General features: G+C 38.4%; 1 protein-coding gene across 2 annotated transcripts in view; it reads right to left on the reverse strand.

Moving 5' to 3' along the window:
* Nucleotides 1–21,442, reverse strand: part of API5 (apoptosis inhibitor 5) — a 37,553-nt gene extending 16,111 nt beyond the window's left edge. Inside the window, exons 1-8 of one of the 2 annotated variants that reach the window (XM_057552193.1) lie at nucleotides 21,233–21,442; nucleotides 7,002–7,163; nucleotides 5,826–5,919; nucleotides 5,268–5,333; nucleotides 4,605–4,756; nucleotides 3,159–3,365; nucleotides 2,112–2,216; nucleotides 895–984 (exon numbers count right to left, since the gene is read on the reverse strand). In XM_057552193.1, the coding sequence (XP_057408176.1) occupies nucleotides 895–984; nucleotides 2,112–2,216; nucleotides 3,159–3,365; nucleotides 4,605–4,756; nucleotides 5,268–5,333; nucleotides 5,826–5,919; nucleotides 7,002–7,163; nucleotides 21,233–21,301 (945 nt within the window). In that variant the 5' untranslated portion in view covers nucleotides 21,302–21,442. The remainder of the gene's footprint in view (nucleotides 1–894; nucleotides 985–2,111; nucleotides 2,217–3,158; nucleotides 3,366–4,604; nucleotides 4,757–5,267; nucleotides 5,334–5,825; nucleotides 5,920–7,001; nucleotides 7,164–21,232) is intronic. The other variant, XM_057552192.1, reaches the window with a different exon arrangement.
* Between the last annotated feature and the right edge of the window lie 204 nt (nucleotides 21,443–21,646).

Here is a 21,646-nt window from a genome sequence, read left to right on the forward strand (position 1 = left end):
GATAAAGGTGTAGCACATATATACAATGGAATATTACTCAGCCATAAAAAGAAATGAAATTGAGTTACTTGTAGTGAGGTGGATGGACCTAGAGTCTGTCATACAGAGTGAAGTTAGCCAGAAAGAGAAGAACAAATATCATATACTAATGCATATATGTGGAATCCAGAAAAATGGTACAGATGAACCTATCTGTACGGCAGGAATAGAGACGTGGAGGTAGAGAACGGACATGTGGACATGGAGGGTAAGGGGAGGGTGGGACGAATTGGGAGATTAGGTTTGACATAAATACACTACCATGTGTAGAAGAGACAGCTAGCGGGAACCTGCTGTATAGCACAGGGAGCTCAGCTCAGTGCTCTGTGATGACTTAGACAGGTGGGATGGAGGGGGGTTGGCAGGGAGGTCCAAGAGGGAGGGGTTTTATGTATACATATAGCTTATTCACTTCATTGTACAGTAGAAACTAACAAAACATTGTAAAGCAATTATACTCCAACTAAAAACAAAAAAAGATGGCCTATTTCCTCCACAATTATGATTAATGGCTTTATTTCCAGGTTGCTAAAGCCATTTGGCCTTGAGCAGTAACCTTGATGGTGATCTGGTGCAAACATTTAAAATATTTTGATAAAGGAATAGCAGAAAGACTTACTATATAAATCCTGTATTATATTTTGTCTAAAGCATCAACAACAGAAGAAGTGCCAAAGATTAAAACAGATTTTATTTTTAAAGTAAACAACGTGTGGTCTGAGCAGCTAACAACACTACAATTATTATCTAAATCATTTCAAAATCTGGTTCTCCATAATCTAGAAATTAATACTACACTATTAGACTTTGGGGCTCTATACTGACTATGCCATAAGGAAAGAAAAAAGTTCTTACCAATAACTTATCAAACAATTTCCTTAAATTTGTTTCTAGCTTTTCCATGTCACCACAAAATGAACTCATTTCAGCCAACAGTTTCAATACCTAAAACACACAATTCACTGTTATTAGCATTCTTTTTGAATGAGCAAGGGTTATAAAATAATAATTATTCCACATAACTATTTAATACTGCTTATTTTTCAATTAGGCTTTTACAGAATCATAACATTTGAACTGGAAAAAAAATTTAGAGATGCAGCCCTATTTTACTGTTGAGGAAACTGAAGGTCAGAGAGATTATGTGACTTGGCTAAGTCACAACGTATGTGAGTGGCAGGGCAGACTCTAAAACCCAGATCTCATGACTCTCAATATATCTGTGAGAATTAGTAAGGAAAAGAATATACATGACACTTTCTGCTACAGGTTAACAACGTACAAGAAAGAGACAATGAGCAAGAACTCTTAACAGCAAAGAATTATTTACTAACATTTAGGATGGGCCTCCTTTGCCATCAAACTTAGTCTCTGGATACTAACTCAAAGTATCAGTAATTGCCACTATTCTTTAGGTTCATCTCTGCTTTACTCAATTCCAGTCTGATAAGCCAAACCCAGGACATGTGAAGGAAACCACAGTGTAAGTGCACAGTGAGACTCTTCTCTATCCTAAAGACCCATGAAGGAAATGGCACATACATTTCCATATTTCAATTCAATTCCACAATCATTACTAGGTGCTTTTCAGAATTCTACATTAGATTCTGAGGATTCAGAGAGGAATAAGGTTAAATTGGGGAGAAAAATATAGAGTATTTTATATGCTGTAAAAAAAAGTATATGTACATTACAGTTGAGATATAAAGGGGACAGAGAGTAGTCAATTCTATTGGAGAACGGATAAAGGACGTTTTATGTTAATTGGTTAAATCTGGCTCTATCAGTCATAGAGATAGGAACTGTCATAATTGAACAACATATTTAAAAGTATTAAGGCTACAAAGGCAGAGACTTAGACTATAATGAAAACTATAGGCAGTGCTTTCCTACTGTAGCAAACTCTCAATGAATCCATAAAGCATTCCTATGTAATTAATCCTGGGACAGGTTACTAGCTAGCCACCACCAGGCCTTAAATCTCTTAGAAATCAGATCAAAGTTAGTGGTTTACATTTATGTTGAAATACGGGAATGACTTTTCAGTGCTAAAAGCAGAAATTTTCTCTTACCTCCAACTGTATATCAAGACCCTCCACTGGGGTAGTCAAGGAACTGAGGTTAGGGAGAACTTGCTCACAGAAATAAGTCACAAACCTTGTGGAATGAACATTTTTCTGTAAAAAATCCAAAGAACACTGAATTGTCAAAAACAAAACAAAAATTATATATATACATATATTATATTCTCTCAAGCAGTAGAATGTCAATAGACAAATGCTCAGTACCAAAGCATCAAGTACTGTGGCTAAAATACAACAGAGTGCATACCCCAAAGCACCCCAGGAATAACCTCAATAGACAATATATACTTTGTTGCAAAGTAATCTGGAGCATTGGGACTTTTATACATCTTTCAACTCTTATTTGATTCTCAGGTCAAATTTGGGGGGAAACTTTAGTGTTGAATTTTAGACTGTACATTCCCCCTTTAGAAGGACAGCTCCTTTATTTATTTATTTAAAAAACATTTATTTATCTATTTGGTTGTGCCAGGTCTTAGTTGTGGCAGGCAGGCTCCTTAGTTGCAGCTCACAGGCTTCTTGGTTGTAGTATGCACGTGGGATCTAGTTCCCTGACCAGGGATCGAACCCAGGCCCCCTGTGTTGGGAGTGCCGAGTCTTAACCACTGCACCACCAGGGAAGTACCAGGACAGCTCCTTTAAATTGTGTTTTTCAAACTTTGCTATGCACATCTCAGAAGATTCATGGCCAGAGGAAGCACAAAGCCAGAGATAAAGAGCAAATGTACCTACAACAACAATCTAAAAAATTTAAGGAAAAAAAAAAGTTAAATTACTAAACTAAGTGTTTTAAAAACTCAGTGAAACTATAAAGTATGACGCAAAATCTCAAGACTTTTAAAAAGTCCCTAAGCAAGACTATAAAGAAATTTCTTGCTGCTTTGGGCTCTTCACCTAGGCCTCCATAAAATAAATAATAGCTCCATTGGGTTAATACTTTTATGCAAAGGTTTGAGGAGAACGCTCAAGTGTATATCTATAAAATTTTAAGCTAATAAAGTAATCAAAATACCAGGTATAAAACAAAGAGCTCACAGAGAAGAGGGGTACCGCCTGCCGAGTGCACTGTAAAAGCCTGTCCACACAGTCAGGATCCGAGGGATTGAAGGTTTGTTCCAGGTCAGCCTGTTCAGCCACCAACTCTACCAGTTGCTGCCTTCCACTCACTGTCTGTAAGCTTTTTAACCCAGATAGTATCTTCATAAACAGGACAAATTCCTCACCAGTCACGTCTTCTAGGACCTGGAAAGAGACAATTCAGAACAGTTATTAGTTTCTTTATCATTTGAATGGCAAAGAAATATCAATACTGAAACAGCACAGCAAATTTGTTTTGCAAAGTCAGTTTGCTGCTAATGTTCCTGAAATACTGAAGAGAGGACAACTTCAAGCTTCAGTCAAGTTAGCTTCAGAATAAGCCATGCATTCTCAATGGTGCGCTACATTGTTTCCAATGGAACAAAATTTGGTTCTTGGAAAATTTTACTCTTTTTTTACGTATAAAGCACAGATATACATATAGTACATAAACAGATATACAGTATATCTGTGGTATTAAAATTTCATGGGATAGTGGCTAAGGGAAAAAATATCTAAAAAGGCTCTTCAGGGGGTGATAGCCAAAAAAAAAAAAAAAGATGGAGAAAATGTGGCAATAAACTGTTAAATCAGACTCAGTTCCCTATATTTAAAAGCAGCCTCATTCACATTAATATGGTAATTGTATACAAAACAGGAGACCATGCAAATTTTAAGTGCTCCATATCAGTAGGTCTAAGCCTTTCTGTTCACTGACCAAGGGAGCAAGCAATCATGACGTATCCCACCAAATAACTAGCTGGGGCATAGGTGAAATATGCTGCTCCTTTCTCTCTCACTAAAGAAATCTTACCAATAAGCAAGTGAGTGGTGCTGTTAGAGAAAATTTTGAATTTTCCTGCACACATAAAAATAAATTATTCCCAAACATTGGTACTGTATGAATGAAAAGTTAATTGTGACGCACCTTTCAAATCTTAGCAACTATAACTATGCCAGCGCTGGGAGCACAAATAAGCATGGTCTCTAGAGCTTATAGTGTCATGGGATAGGATGAAACAATAGGTCATTTCAAGGTGACTTCATTTTCATTCTGAAATGATCCAGAATACTATGGGAGAATATCCTAAAATCAGGGAGGAAGGGCAGGAATTAGGTAAAAATTCCTAAAGGAAATGATTCCTTCCTGATGAATGCATAAATTTTAAGGATAACACCACAAAGGATTTAAATGTGATCAAACCCTTTAAATTAACACATTGATTCATCATTACAAGTGACCAAAGTGCAAAGCACAACATAAGAAAATATTGAAGTTCTACGGTGGTTCTTATGGGATATATCACCTTATACACAAGCCACATATAGCACTGATGAATACTGCTAATTTCAAATATGTTCTTGTGCTTTAGAGAAGTTCACTAAAGGATAACCGAAGCTTACCTTCTTGGATTCAGTGAGTATAAGTTCCTCTACTTCCTTTGTTAAGACTTCATCTGGTAAAGTCTTAAGTTTTGTAGAAAGGAATTTAATTGCTCGTTCTCTAACAATGTCCTCTCCTTGAAGAATTTGGCTGAACAAGCCACCTAAAGTCCCTGCAAAACAAAACAGTTGCATGTAGCAAGTCAATTCTATATAGGAATGAAAATTTTCAAGTTAATTTGAATTACAGTATTTCTTTTCAAGTGAATTAACAAACTTCCTGAATATCACTGATACTGGTTAAACTGTCTGAAATTTCTAAAGCCCCAACCATAAGAGTGATCATATGCTTTGTTCACGGATTCAGAATCAGCTTGAGCATGACTTTCCTTTTCTATCACTATTAATAATAAATAAACTCAGGTATTTTGGAAGAATTTCTTTAAAGTGGCAAAGGGAGTTTTTCAAATAGATTTCTAAGGGAAAATTTGATCTGTTTTTGCAATTATTTCTGCTGGTTTTTCGAGTCACAAACATCTTGAGCTAAGCTTTTTTTGGAGAACACTTAGAATTTTTATGAAACAGATGTCTGGGTGAATCCCAGACTTCATCCTTAATGAGTACTGCCAAACTCCCCAATTTTTTAGGACATTGAACACAATTCAGAACAAGAAGTGGCCTTACCTTTTGCATCCATCTTAAATATACTTAATAGGGCATTGTTCACTAAGTTAAATTCTGCAGAGTCATCTGGATAGAAAAAAAGTGGTACAATGTATAAAATAAATGAAAAATATCATCTGCTTCATTTTCAAACTTAAGACTCAACATAGTTTCTCACAGATTACATTGAGAGGAGACATATAACTAAGCATTTCTCTCAAGCACCAAGAAAATACATCTTTCTTGTAAGGGTAGAGAACCTGATCTAGTGTACCTGGAAAGCTCTGATGTTAAGAGGGTACAATTAAGAAACTACAGGAAATTGGGGGGTGGGGGGATGGTGGTGAATAAAAATTCCCCGAAGAATCCAGTCATTATACCTTTATGAACAGAATTCAAAACAAAACTAGAAATTAGATAATCACAAGTCAGTAAGCTTCAAACTACTGAATAAAAAAGAGAATTTAAATTTCTATCAGAGGTAGCACCTTCAGAAAAAAAAAAAAGCTAAGAAAAACAGAGTCATTATTTCAGAGAGAATTTATATTTAGATAAAAGGGTATTAATAAAATTCCTTACCTGTCTGCAAAAGTTGGGTTAGTATATCTGCCACTCGGGGAAGATTTTCTCCAGTGGCAAATTGAGGCAGCTCTTTAATTGCCTGCCGTCGAATCTGAACATAATTTCAAACAAAAAATTAACCAAATACTATCATAAATAAAAACAACCTCAACCTTTAAAGAAAACAAAAACCACAGACAAACCATATAGGGGCATATGAGTCACAAAAATATGAGATTTTTAGCAGTTTTAGAAATAATTTACTCCAACTTAATATTCAAGCTTCACAGAATACTAAAACAAAATGTGGTGGAAAGGGACATTAAATACAATTATCTGGAGTAGGCAGATTTGAGATTATAAACAACAGTTTATATGCTGATTATACACAACTGTTGGGTTTTTACTACCTGTGGGTACATAATACAGTATCCCTCAAGAATGGCTACAGTGTCAATATCATACCTAATAACTATTTACTTTAGAATTTTCAGTATTGACTACTTAATACATTTGTGAATACATTCTGTGAACTTCATTCCAAATATGTGATCGTGGCTTATCTAGTTTAACATAAAAGTGCAAAGGAGTTAAATCTAACAAATTATGCATGAAATCATGATTTCATTTGAAAAGCCAGGGGCTAATAGTTGAAAATTCTTAGGAACCTGTATCAGCAGCCAGAAATGCTAATGGTTAATTCTGTTCCAAGGAAAAACTATTTCTTTTTATTCTAGTAATCACATACAATTTTTTCACAGGTCAATTATTTTTCTGCTATGCAAAATATTTAGGGGTGTTGAAACTATATTTTATGCTGCAATACTATTATTATTTTAAATATCCAATCAAGCATAAATTGACTACAAACTAACACTAGTCTGATTTCATATGCACAATGCGTAATAATCTAAGGAAAAGATGTGAGCCACAACCATTTTCAACAGTGGATAACAAATAAGCAAAACAAAGTATTATGTGATTCTACAGATTTTTCACAGTTGAAAGAACTAATATATTTTCTTACATGTAGATTTAAGCCTTGGTATGTTGTCACACCAGGCCACACTGCAGTATTTTATTGTGCACTGATATGACTGATACTTCAGTTATATTAGCTACACACAGAAAATGTCTGAAAATGGCAAAAGCAACATCTGAAAACTTGTTGAAAAGTGTCAAACATAAACTTACTGATACGTCTTCATCCTCACAGAGGTCTAACTGTGCATTGATAGCAGAATCAGCCAATTCTGGAAAATGCTTAAAGAATTTTGGAATAAACTGAGCTGCTAATCTTTTTTCCTTGGTACCACCTTTGACACCATCCAATATCACTTGATAAGCATCTTTATGCTGAAAGAAAGAATGAAGTAGAAAAGAAACACAATTTTGAAGGATGGGAAGCTAAACAAACTTCTTTGAGTCTGCTTTAAATTAGCTAAATTTTACATAGGCTACGAAATGGGCTTATTTTTGGAGTTTTACTGCTTAAATTTGACAGCTACCTTCCTACTATCTGCTCCCTGTCCACCATGTTATTATTTGTGAGTTGGGAAAGAGAGAAGAATGACTCTAATATTAAGTGGAAAAAGCAAGTTTGTTATGTACCAACACTTCTTTATTCTAGTGATTACTGACCCTAGCCTTGTGATTGTATCATGCTTTAAAAATTTGTAATGAATATAATAGAATTCTCAAAGAATTGTGTTACATTTACTTAAATATATTTATCTGTTTCCAATTAGCACCTTGCAGAAGGTAGACAGAATACACTCCTGAAATTAAGCAATATGAGGAAGGTTAGGAAGCTTTATTTTGCCTCGTATTTTAGGATATAAAAATGGTAATTCATTCTATATGGCCAGCCAATTTCGATGAAGACAGATGCTAATATCACATATTTAACTTTTCATTAAAATAATACATTCAAAGCTCATTTGTTTCCTTTAAAAAAAAATCAGAAGTGCTGTACCTCAGATACTCATAATGTGAAGAATCAACAAGTTCCCAATCCCCCCTACACACTTGCCTCCAAACCAGTCCTTTTATTAAATGGATCAGCTGGCAAACAAAGTAATAAATATCACAGCTACAGAATACTTTTAATTCCTGGAAAACATTAAACATAATACAAATACCAAATATGTATTTACTCTGTATAAAGCAATTCTCTAAATGCTTTAGATAAGTGAGTTTACTTTATGCCATCAAGAGCGGATAACTAAAGAACAGCCAATGGATTAGAGAATTACCACAAATTTAGTTTTGTGATAATTCTTCTCATGGACAATATACTGTGTTAAGTGAAAAAAAATATAGCAAGATGAAAAGTTATTTAGGTTCAGTGGGATCTCAATTAAGGACATTATTATTATTATCATTATTTTTGGCCACCCTACAAGGCATGCAAGATCTTAGTTCCCCAACCAGGGATTGAACCCGTGCCCCCTGCAGTGGAAGCTCAAAGCCTTGGCCGCTGGACCACCAGGGAAGTCCCAAGGACATTAAAAAATAATCAGAAATAAAGTGCTCCATGTATCAAAGGGCTATGATCACAATTAGATCTTCTAAAGGTACACATTTTAATATAATCTGCATAATTACTAGATTACTTTAAAAGTTCATAGATTGACAACCTATCTAAAAACACAAATTCTAAAAATTAGTTCTAATAAACAAATTCCATCAAACTGATTAATGACAACTCCTTCTACTATCTTAAACATTAATACCACCCCCTAAATAACAGAAATTTCTGTGAATAAGGTTAGCTTCCTCATGAAATGCAGACACAAAATCAGTCTTCAGGAGTTACTACTTCAAAAGTGTATTATACACTTTTGGGCTTCCCTGGTGGTGCACTGGTTAAGAATCCACCTGCCAATGCAGGAGACATGGATTCGAGCTCTGGGCCGAGAAGATCCCACATGCCGCAGAGCAACTAAGCTCGTGCACCACAACTACTGAAGCCCGCGCGCCTAGAGCCCGTGCTCTGCAACAAGAGAAGCCATGGCAATGAGAAGCCCACGCACCACAACGAAGAGCAGCCCCCACTTGCCGCAACTAGAGAAAGCCCACATGCAGCAACGAAGACCCAGTGCAGCCAAAAATAAATAAGTTTATATTAAAAAAAGTGTATTATACACTTTTTAGTGCAAAGGTTCGAAAAAATCATAGCTGACTTCTCTACCAATGTACACTCCTGTGGCTTGCTTCATAGCTTCTAGTAGACTTCATAAAATTGAAGTATTGAGCAGTCTGACATCCTTAGTTTTTGCAGAGTATCACAATCCAATTTCCTTTAACTCAAACTTCAGACTTTACTTATAAACCCCTTTGAATTGTCTAAAATTCACTGTTTAAAATTAAATGAAGGATCCCTGCTTAAAACAACCCATCCCCCTACCAAGGGAAAAAAAATGTGGAATAGAATAAAAAGGGATTATTAGCAACACTTACTGAAAGCCTGCATGGAACTGTGGAATGCCTTCTGTACGTGCCTCACAATAATCCTGAGTTAGGTGTTACTATCCTTGTTTTTCAGATGAGAAAACCAAGGCTTAGAGAAGTGAAATAATTTGTCCAGAACCACATATAGTTAGTTAAGTAGCAGACCCAGGACCTGAACATAGTTCTGATGGGCTTTTAAGTCAAGATCTGTGCCTAATACCAAGCTTCTTTAATTGGAATCTTTCAAATTAGTGTCCTGAGATCTTAATTAACAAAGGAGGAGAGAAAGAAAAGCTTGCCAGATCGAGGATTGTCAAAGGTAAAATTTGAGTCCTAAATACAGTCACCACACAGGCATATAAATTGAAATGTAGTATACTAAACAGCAAGACCTTTGGAAAGTTAAGACATTTTAACATAGTCATAATAGAAATCAAAGTTTTTACCATTAATAGGCATCAGTTCTATCAAATAATTTCACAGACATTACTAATAGACTTCAACTAATTATCCTTTATGAAATGCAAAATAAAATTATATTCTTCCTCGCCAGCTTTTTGAATTATTTGTCTTTTAACTGTAGTACAGGGACAGGACTTTTTAACAGAAATCTCCCTAAAGTAATTACTACCTCTGCTTTTCAAAGTAGGAAACAAGATATAAGTGATATTTGCAGTGATCATAGTGATTTAGTAACAGGTAGGAATGCAACCATAAGAAAATGTTTCAAATACTACACAGCACTGTGTATCTTTGTTTTTCCAACAGTTATATTTATATTTTAGCGGGATAAATTAATGATCCTAATAAGAAGCTTTAATTGTAAATGCTTTTAATGGATTTCTAAAGCTGTGTATTTGTGTGATTTTAATTTCTAATTAAAGGAGGAAACTCTAAAGAAATCTCTAAGATATTTTCAAGTAAAAAAGTCAGTTACAATTTGATCCACATTTGGCAGACACATTCTAAAAGTAAAACCTTGCAATTATGATTGTCAAATCACAACCGATATGCATAAGTGGTCACTGACGTGCCGGGTAAGCCACGTTTGGGTCCAGGATGCAGCCTTTATGAAATAAAGCATTATTTTAGAGAAAAAAGGGTGTAGTTTCAACAAATTTCTCTAGTATGACATAAAAAGAAAATGGATAAGCTAAGCTATACTACTTCCTTCCTCAGGCTCAATTAATAAACATAGTTTGAATTTAATACAAGTGTTAAACTGTTAACACTTCTACATTATTTTTGAGTGATTATGAACTTGGTTGGTCTGTGATTTTAGCTTAAGCATACCAAAAAAAGTACCAAAAGAATGCTATTTCATGAAATATAAGTCAGTAAAGCTTATACTCTTCCACACTTAGGAGCCAATATACTCCTGCGTAAGAGAACATAGAAGGAAGGAGGAGCTTCAAGATGGCGGAAGAGTAAGACGCGGAGATCACCTTCCTCCCCAGAAATACATCAGAAATACATCTACATGTGGAACAACTCCTACAGAACACCTACTGAACGATGGCAGAAGACCTCAAACCTCCCAAAAGGCAAGAAACTCCCCACGTACCTGGGTAGGGCAAAAGAAAAAAGAAAAAACAGAGACAAAAGAATAGGGACGGGACCTGCACCAGTGGGAGGGAGCTGTGAAGGAGGAAAGGTTTCCACACACTAGGAAGCCACTTCGCGGGTGGAGACTGCGGGTGGTGGAGGGAGTAAGCTTTGGAGCCACGGGGGAGAGCGCAGCAACAGGGTGCGGAGGGCAAAGCGGAGAGATTCCCGCACGGAGGATCGGTGCCGACCAGCACTCACCAGCCCGAGAGGCTTGTCTGCTCACCCGCCGGGACGGGCGGGACTGGGAGCTGAGGCTCGGGCTTCAGAGGTCAGATCCCAGGGAGAGGACTGGGGTTGGCAGCGTGAACACAGCCTGAAGGGGCTAGTGCGCCACAGCTAATTGGGAGGGAGTCCAGGAAAAAGTCTGGAGCTGCCGAAGAGGCTAGAGACTTTTTCTTGCCTCTTTGTTTCCTGGTGCGCGAAGAGAGAGGATTAAGAGTGCTGCTTAAAGGAGCTCCAGAGACGGGCGCGAGCCGCGGCTATCAGCGCAGACCCCAGAGATGGGCATGAGACGCTAAGGCTGCTGCTGCCGCCACCAAGAAGCCTGTGTGCAAGCACAGGTCACTCTCCACACCTCCCCTCCCCGGAGCCTGTGCAGCCCGCCACTGCCAGGGGCCCGTGATCCAGGGACAACTTCCCCGGGAGAACACACGGCAAACCTCAGGCTGGTGCAACGTCACGCTGGCCTCTGCCACCGCAGGCTGCCCCGAACTCTGTACCCCTCCCTCGCACCGGCCTGAGTGAGCCAGAGCCCCTGAATCAGCTGCTCCTGCCTGGGCAGAAAGAGACGCCCTCAGGCGACCTACATGCAGAGGCAGGGCCAAATCCAAAGCTGAACCCCAGGAGCTGTGCGAACAAAGAAGAGAAAGGGAAGTTTCTCCCAGCAGCCTCAGGAGCAGTGGACTAAATCTCCACAGTCAACTTGATGTACCCTGCATCTGTGGAATACCTGAATAGACAACGAATCATCCCAAATTGAGGAAGTGGACTTTGGGAGCAACAATATATATATTTTTTTCCCTCTTTCTTTTTTTGTGAGTGTGTATGTGTATGCTTCTGTGTGTGATTTTGTCTGTATAGCTTTGCTTTTACCATTTGTCCTAGGGTTCTGTCTGTCCGTTTTTTGTGGGGTTTTTTAAGTATAGTTTTTAGGGCTTGTTATCATTTGTGAATTTGTTTTTTCGTTTGGTTGCTCTCTTTTTCCTTTATTACTTAAAAAAAATTTTTTTAATGATTACTTTTGATTTTAATAACTTTATTTTATTTTATCTTATCTTCTTCTTTCTTTTTTTTTCCTCCCTTTTATTCTGAGCCGTGAGGATGTAAGGCTCTTGGTGATCCAGCCAGGCGTCAGGGCTCTGCCTCTGAGGTGGGACAGCCAAGTTCAGGACATTGGTCCACAAGGGACCTCTCAGCTCCATGTAATATCAAATGGCGAAAATCTCCCAGAGATCTCCATCTCAATGCCAAGACCCAGCTCCACGCAACGACCAGCAAGCTCCAGTGCTGGACACCCTATGCCAAACAACTAGCAAGACAGGAACACAAGCCCATCCATTAGCAGAGAGGCTGCCTAAAATCATAATAAGGCCACAGAAAACCCAAAACACACCAGCAGACATGCACCTGCCCACCAGAAAGACAAGATCCAGCCTCATCCACCAGAACACAGGCACGAGTCCCCTCCACCAGGAAGCATACACAACCCAGTGAACCAAACTTAACCACTGGGGGCAGATACCAAAAACAACGGGAACTACGAACCTGCAGTCTGTGCAAAGGAGACCCCAAACACAGTAAGTTAAGCAAAATGAGAAGACAGAGAAACACACAGCAGATGAAGGAGCAAGGTAAAAACCCACCAGAACAAACAAATGAAGAGGAAATAGGCAGTCTACCTGAAAAAGAATTCAGAATAATGATAGTAAAGATGATCCAAAATCTTGGAAATAGAATGGAGAAAATACAAGAAACGTTTAACAAGGACCTAGAAGAACTAAAGAGCAAACAAACAGTGATGGACAACACAATAAATGAAATTAAAAATTCTCTAGAAGGGATCAATAGCAGAATAACTGAGGCAGAAGAACGGATAAGTGACCTGGAAGATAAAATAGTGGAAATAACTACTGCAGAGCAGAATAAAGAAAAAAAATGAAAAGAATTGAGGACAGTCTCAGAGACCTCTGGGAGACCATTAAACACACCAACATTCAAATTATAAGGGTCCCAGAAGAAGAGAAAAACAAAGGGACTGAGAAAATATTTGAAAACATTATAGTTGAAAACTTCCCTAATATGGGAAAGGAAATAGTTAATCAAGTACAGGAAGCACAGAGAGTCCCATACAGGATAAATCCAAGGAGAAACACGCCAAGACACATATTAATCAAACTATCAAAAACTAAATACAAAGAAAAAATATTAAAAGCAGCAAGGGAAAAACAACAAATAACATACAAGGGAATCCCCATAAAGTTAAGAGCTGATCTTTCAGCAGAAACTCTCCAAGCCAGAAGGGAGTGGCAGGACATATTTAAAGTGATGAAGGGGAAAAACCTACAACCAAGGTCACTCTACCCAGCAAGGATCTCATTCAGATTTGATGGAGAAATTAAAACTTTTACAGACAAGCAAAAGCTAAGAGAATTCAGCACCACCAAACCAGCTCTACAACAAATGCTAAAGGAATTTCTCTAGGCAGGAAACACAACAGAAGGAAAAGACTTACAATAACAAACCCAAAACAATTAAGAATATGGTAATAGGAACATACATACTGATAATTACCTTAAATGTAAATGGATTAAATACTCCAACCAAAAGACACAGACTGCCTGAATGGATACAAAAACAAGACCTGTCTATATGTTGTCTACAAGAGACCCACTTCAGACCTAGGGACACATACAGACTGAAAGTGAGGGGATGGAAAAAGATATTCCATGCAAATAGAAATCAAAAGAAAGATGGAGTAGCAATTCTCATATCAGACAAAATAGACTTTAAAACAAAGACTATTACAAGAGAGAAAGAAGGACACTACATAATGATCAAGGGATCAATCCAAGAAGAATATGTAACAGTTGTAAATATTTATGCACCCAACACAGGAGCACCTCAATACATAAGGCAATTACTAACAGCCATAAAAGGGGAAATCTACAGTAACACAATCAGTGTAGGGGACTTTAACACCCCACTTTCACCAATGGATAGATTCAAAATGAAAATAAAGAAAGAAACACAAGCTTTAAATGATACATTAAACAAGATGGACTTAATTGATATTTAAAGGACATTCCATCCAAAAGCAACAGAATACACTTTCTTCTCAAGTGTTCATGGAACATTCTCCAGGATAGATCATATCTTGGGTCACAAATCAAGCCATGGTAAATTTAAGAAAACTGAAGTCGTATCAAGTATCTTTTCTGACCACAACGCCATGAGACTAGATGTCAATTACAGGAAAAAAAATCTGTAAAAAATACAAACACATGGAGGCTAAACAATAAACTACTTAATAACCAAGAGATCACTGAAGAAATCAAAGAGGAGATAAAAAAATACCTAGAAACAAATGACACTGAAAACACGATGACCCAAAACCTATGGGATGCAGCAAAGGCAATTCTAAGAGGGAAGTTTATAGCAATACAATCCTACCTTAAGAAACAACAAACATCTCAAATAAACAACCTAACCTTACACCTAAAGCAATTAAAGAAAGAAGAACAAAAAAGCCCCAAACTTAGCAGAAGAAAAGAAATCATAAAGATCAGATCAGAAATAAATGGAAAAGAAATAAAGGAAACAACAGCAAAGATCAATAAAACTAAAAGCTGGTTCTTTGAGAAGATAAACAAAATTGATAAACCGTTAGCCAGACTCATCAAGAAAAACAGGGAGAAGACTCAAATCAATAGAATTAGAAATGAAAAAAGAGAAGTAACAACTGACACGGCAGAAATACAAAGGATCATGAGATATTACTACAAGCAACTATATGCCAATAAAATGGACAACCTGGAAGAAATGGACAAATTCTTAGAAATGCACAACCTTCCAAGACTGAACCAGGAAGAAATAGAAAATATGAACAGACCAATCACAAGCACTGAAATTGAAACTGTGATTAAAAATCTTACAACAAACAAAAGCCCAGGACCAGATGGCTTCACAGGCAAATTCTATCAAACATTTAGAGAAGAGCTAACACCTATCCTTCTCAAACTCTTCCAAAATATAGCAGAGGGAGGAACACTCCCAAACTCATTCTACGAGGCCACCATCACCCTGATACCAAAACCAGACAAAGATGTCACAAAGAAAGAAAACTACAGGCCAATATCACTGATGAACATAGATGCGAAAATCATCAATACTGGCAAACAGAATCCAACAGCACATTAAAAGGATCATACACCATGATCAAGTGGGGTTTATCCCAGGAATGCAAGGATTCTTCAATATACGCAAATCAATCAATGTGATACACCATATTAACAAATTGAAGAATAAAAACCATATGATCATCTCAATAGATGCAGAGAAAGCTTTCAACAAAATTCAACACCCATTTATGATAAAAACCCTCCAGAAAGTAGGCATAGAGGGAACCTACGTCAACATAATAAAGGCCATATATGACAAACCCACACTAACATCATCCTCAATGGTGAAAAACTGAAACCATTTCCACTAAGATCAGGAACAAGACAAGGTCACCCACTCTCACCAGTATTATTCAACATAGTTTTGGAACTTTTAGCCACAGCAATCAGAGAAGAAAAAGAAATAAAAGGAATCCAAATCGGAAAAGAAGAAGTAAAACTGTCACTGTTTGCAGATAACATGATACTATACATAGAGAATCCTAAAGATGCTACCAGAAAACTACTAGAGCTAATCAATGAATTTGGTAAAGTAGCAGGATACAAAATTAATGCAAAGAAATCTCTAGCATTCCTATACACTAATGATGAAAAATCTGAAAGTGAAATTAAGAAAACACTCCCATTTACCACTGCAACAAAAACAATAAAATATCTAGGAATAAACCTACTTAAGGAGACAAAAGACCTGTATGCAGAAAATTATAAGACACTGATGAAAGAAATTAAAGATGATACAAATAGATGGCGAGATATACCACATTCTTGGATTGGAAGAATCAACATTGTGAAAATGACTATACTACCCAAAGCAATCTACAGATTCAATGCAATCCCTATCAAACTACCAATGGCATTTTTCACAGAACTAGAACAAAAAATCTCACAATTTGTAAGGAAACACAAAGACCCCGAATAGCCAAAGCAATCTTGAGAAAGAAAAATGGAGCTGGAGGAATCAGGCACCCTGATTCAGACTATACTACAAAGCTACAGTAATCAAGACAGTATGGTACTGGCACAAAAACAGAAATACAGAATAATGGAACAGGATAGAAAGCCCAGAGATAAACCCACACACATACGGTCCCCTTATCTTTGAAAAGGAGACAAGAATATCCAGTGGAGAAAAAGCAGCCTCTTCTATAAGTGGTGCTGGGAAAACTGGACAGCTACATGTAAAACAATGAAATTAGAACACTCCCTAACACCATACACAAAAATAAACTCAAAATGGATGAAAGACCTAAATGTAAGGCCAGACACTATCAAACTCTTAGAGGAAAACATATGCAGAACACTCTATGACATAAATCACAGCAAGATCCTCTTTGACCCACCTCCTACAGAAATGGAAATAAAAACAAAAATAAACAAATGGGACCTAATGAAAGTTAAAAGCTTTTGCACAGCAAAGGAAACCATAAACAAGACGAAAAGAGAACCCTCAGCATGGGAGAAAATATTTGCAAATGAAGCAACTGAGAAAGGATTCATCTCCAAAATTTACAAGCAGCTCATGCAGCTCAACATCAAAAAAACACACAACCCAATCCAAAAATGGGCAGAAGACCTAAACAGACATTTCTCCAAAGAAGATATACAGATTGCCAACAAACACATGAAAGAATGCTGAACATCACTAATCATTAGAGAAATGCAAATCAAAACTACAAAGATATATCATCTCACACCAGTCAGAATGGCCATCATCAAAAAATCTACAAACAATAATGCTGGAGAGGGTGTGGAGAAAAGAGAACCCTCTTGCACTGTTGGTGGGAATGTAAACTGATACAGCCACTATGGAGAACAGTATGGAGGTTCCTTAAAAAACTAAAAATAGAACTACCATACGACCCAGCAATCCCACTACTGGGCATATACGCTGAGAAAACCGTAATTCAAAAAGACATGTACCGCAATGTTCACTGCAGCTCTATTTACAATAGCCAGGACATGGAAGCAACCTAAGTGTCCAACAACAGATGAATGGATAAAGAAGATGTGGCACATATATACAATGGAATATTACTCAGCCATAAAAAGAAACAAAATTGAGTTATTTGTAGTGAGGTGGATGGACCCAGAGTGTGTCATACAGAGTGAAGTCAGAAAGAGAAAAACAAATACTGTATGCTAACACATATATATGGAATCTGAGAAAAAAAAAAAGGCCATGAAGAACCTAGGGGCAAGACGGGAATAAAGACGCAGACCTACTAGAGAGTGGACTTGAGGATATGGGGAGGGGGAAGGGTAAGCTGGGACAAAGTTAGAGAGTGGCAGGGACATATATACACTACCAAATGTAAAATAGCTAGTGGGAAGCAGCCGTATAACACAGGGAGATCAGCTAGGTGCTTTGTGACCACGTAGAGGGGTGGGATAGGGAGGGTGGGAGGGAGGGAGACGCAAGAGGGAAGAGATATGGGGATATATGTATATGTATAACTGATTCACTTTGTTATAAAACAGAAACTAACACACCACTGTAAAGCAATTATACTCCAATAAAGATGTTAAAAAAAAAAAAGACACAGGAGAAATCCACGTTTAGGCATTATATTGATAGAATCTTAGATCAGCCTAATTGTCAAAATTCCTTAATATTTTTGACTATATAAGATAAAATTAAATATTTACATTTTAAAATTACGTACATTCATCAAAATTTGAGACAAAATTTAAGTTAATGGTGGGCCACAGCTTGCTCTATTATGGCCTGTTGGGAGCCCTGCGTAGAGCACAGTGGAAAAGGGGGTTAGGGAGGTATAAGAACACACAGCAAAGGAAGGAGACTTGACTAAGGAGTAGCAGAGGCAGAGTGGGGGAAAGGGAGACTGAATAAGTAGGTGGAACACAGGAGCTACAAGAGGAAAGATGACAGAGGGACCGGAAGGTTTTGAGGTATTAAACAATGCTTCACTTAGAATTTATGACCTGCTATTTGCTTATTAGAAAATACATGCTTGTGGTTTAAATATATGTGTGTGTGCATGTGTATGTATAAAGTTCCTTTCTTCATTCAAAAGAGATAATCCTTGAAAACAAGGGTTTTGTGTATTTATGTACATGTCTGTTTCTTCTTTGAATATATTTCTTCAAATATCTACTGAAGGGCAGGGTATTGTACAAGGAGAGAAAGAAAAAAAAAATAAAAGAATTTAAGCCTTAACCTTTACAATTAAGCAAGGGAATAAGAAATTTAGTAAGGGAATAAGACTTCACAATTTAGTAAGATTTCACAATTTAGTAAGGGAATAAGAAAAGTCCTCACATGAAATAAAACACAAACTTGAAGTTCTATAAATGAATGCACAGTGCCAAGGAGGTTCCAAAAGAGAAAGATCTGGTCTGTTTGAGGCAAGGCAGCTGATAAAACCTCGGAGGACTTGTGTTTTCCTGATATATTTAGAGAGCACACTCTAAAAGCAGTACCGACAGTAGCAGAGAGGGCACTCCCCTCAGTGGTGGCTCCGTGAGCAGCAACTGCGGTACTCACCTCTTTTAAAAAGGGTGAAGATCAAAATAAAGTTAGAAGGAAGTTCTACACTAAGAAACTCAAATATGGTTTCAAAGTGTCCAGATAGGTACCTGCCAGGAAATTTAAAGTCTTGACTGTAAATCTTACAAGGTGACATGAAAATCTGGCTGTGCTACACTAAGAATGTAAATATTTTTTTCTCTCCTTAAAAAAAGTGAATGGTGTCCCTTCCGTTAAGTTGGCTCTTGCTTTTGTTAATTAAATTCACATGCAGTATCTTGAAGCTCAATACACCTTTTTGGGTGAGCAGTTTTAGGAATTTTCTCTAAAAGGAAAGAAGTATTACACAATAGAGCAGAATTAGTTGGCATTACGGTTTAGTCCAGCTTCAGTTTTCCTAGAATTCACTATTTGAGGCTGAGCAAATCACAACATTTCATCACCCAAAGATCTTTTTTCCTTATTTAGTTGCTTGACAGTTGTCATTACAGTGTTATGAAGGTACTGATCTCCCATCACCTAAGGGAACCGTGCTAAAATTTTACTGCCCAGCACAGAGTCTGGTACATGGTAGGCACTCAAAAAAATATACTGAATAAATGAAATTGTGGGTCCTCATGAAAGTCTGCATGAAAGGGTCCCTCATGTTTTTCACAAAATTCTGTCTCCTAAGCACTCTTCCTAAATTAAAAGCAGATTTTTGCCTTGAAAAACACTACTGACCTCTTGAGGCAGAACTCTCAATCTAAACTGGTATTTATAATTAAAGACAACATAAGAGGGAAATGCGAGCAACTCTCCATTATTCATAGAATATAAAAACTCTAGTTTGGCTTCTATTTGCTCTAACATACTGTAAGTAGGTGGCTGTCAACCTTTATCCTACTCCAGCAAAAAATGAGGGTAGGGTTATGGGACAGCACTCTGTATACAGTTTCAAAGGTTCCCTATAAGATTCCTGAATCACCTCTTTGGGAGAGCACCATATACAAACTGACTTGAGAATCACTGTTGTACCTTTTATTCCATCCCCTCTGCTGATGTGCAACAAAGTCAATTTTAGGGAGAACAATTGACTACAATCTCCCCCAACTCAGTCATAATGAATGAGACTATCTTCACTACTAGTTCTCTCTAGGAACAAAGACAACAAACTCAAACTGAGTGACCATAAGTTTTTCCCACCTTGCCTTAATCGGCAGAAAATGTCTCCCTCACAGCCAACTTAACACACACACCCTATGTACATCTACAACAGACTGACTATCAGTATATATTTCTCATTGATGATGTCAAAATTTCCTACTAAAATGGAAACGTGCAGGGAAGGAAAACCAACTGATACCTGAAAATGGTATATTCACAATTCTAGATTAAGCTAAAATAAGGTCCCAACATCAAAATTTTTTTTTTTGTTCGGCTCAGAAAGGTTCTACCTGAATGTCTGGAAGAGGGGATGGGAGAAGTAAGGCCACAGCTTTGCTAATGTTATCAGACTCTAGGATCTCCCACTCACTACTCCAAGAGATGGGTAAACAGAAGAATCCCTTGACGTTCTAGGCACTGAAAAGATACAGCATGGGATTTCCAGCAACAATGATCAAGATTACCGCGGGGAGAGCCTGGTTCTTTTCCCAAGAAAACACACAACCACTTGTCAACTCCTCAACTTCAAAGGACTCCAGTACTTGAAAACTCACAAAGAAGCAATGGCTTGTACAGCCAATTCAACACTGCTGAACACCTGCCAGACAACTCTATTTAAAGCTGCACTCTTCCCCAACCTCCCCACGGCCCTGTTATATTTTCTTCACAACACTCTTCATTGGGGGGAGGGGGAAAAGCATCTCTCTTTCTTATTTATCACTAGTCTCCCTCACTAAAGGTGCTTTCTGGGAGAGCATGTGTTTTTCTGTCTCGCACCTCCAGTGCCCGGCGCAGAGCCTGGTCCATGACAGGCGCTCAAAAAATGTACTGAATAATGAAATCATAAGCCCTCGTTAAAGTCTGGACGAAAGGGCCTTTCTGTTTTTCACAAACTTCTGTCTCTCAAACTCTCTTCCTAAATTAATTGCAGATTTTTACCTCAAGAAAGACATTTTTGATCTCTCGAGGACTCTCAGTCTAATCTTCCAAGGGACTGAGCGCCACCGAAAAGGAGAAAAACTTCAGTGGAATTTGGAGGACAAGGCTCGGAAAGAGACTGAACGGGGCGGGGAGGCGGGGGGTGCTGAAGAGGCTGTTAGGACACGCCACGGTGAGAAAAGGCTAATCAAGGGAGGCAGAGGAGCCTGGAACCCGGGGACCGCGCTCTCCCTGGTGAAGCCGGAGTCTGCACTCCCGGCGAGGGGCCCACCCTGACGAAACAGCCGGGGCGGCTGGGAGCCCGCGGGAGGGCGAAGCAGTAGCCCGCGCCGGCCCGGGGAGCGCTTTCGAAAGGCCGCAGAGCGCCGGGCCCCGCAGGCCGCTAGGGAACTCACTTGGCCCACTTGCTCCGTGGCATCAGCTAAGATGCCATAGTTGCGGTAAAGCTCCTCTACGGTCGGCATGGTGAACGACAAGCCCAGGGCCCGCTCCTGCTGTCGTCGTCGCCGGCGCCACCGCCGCCTCTGAAGTTCTCCAAGCCTGCGACCCGCACTGTTACGACTCCAGCTGCCGCCAGTGCAGCCGCCAGTCACCGCGCACGGGAGAGCTCCTCCCCCAATGTCCACGTAAAGACGTGCGCGTCGGGAGCGGCCTTCATTGACTGCCAATGCGCCACCTGGTGTTTATTGCCCTCTAGCGGTGGGAGGTGCAAAAAGCGGCAAGGACGATTGAATTAGCTCATGCTTTTTTTTTTTGGAAGGACTGTGCCTGGGTAGGAGCTCTTGGTGAGGGTTGGAGGAAAATACAAA

This window comes from Balaenoptera acutorostrata, chromosome 9 (assembly GCF_949987535.1).
Source record: "Balaenoptera acutorostrata chromosome 9, mBalAcu1.1, whole genome shotgun sequence".
Taxonomy (NCBI): Eukaryota; Metazoa; Chordata; class Mammalia; order Artiodactyla; family Balaenopteridae; genus Balaenoptera; species Balaenoptera acutorostrata.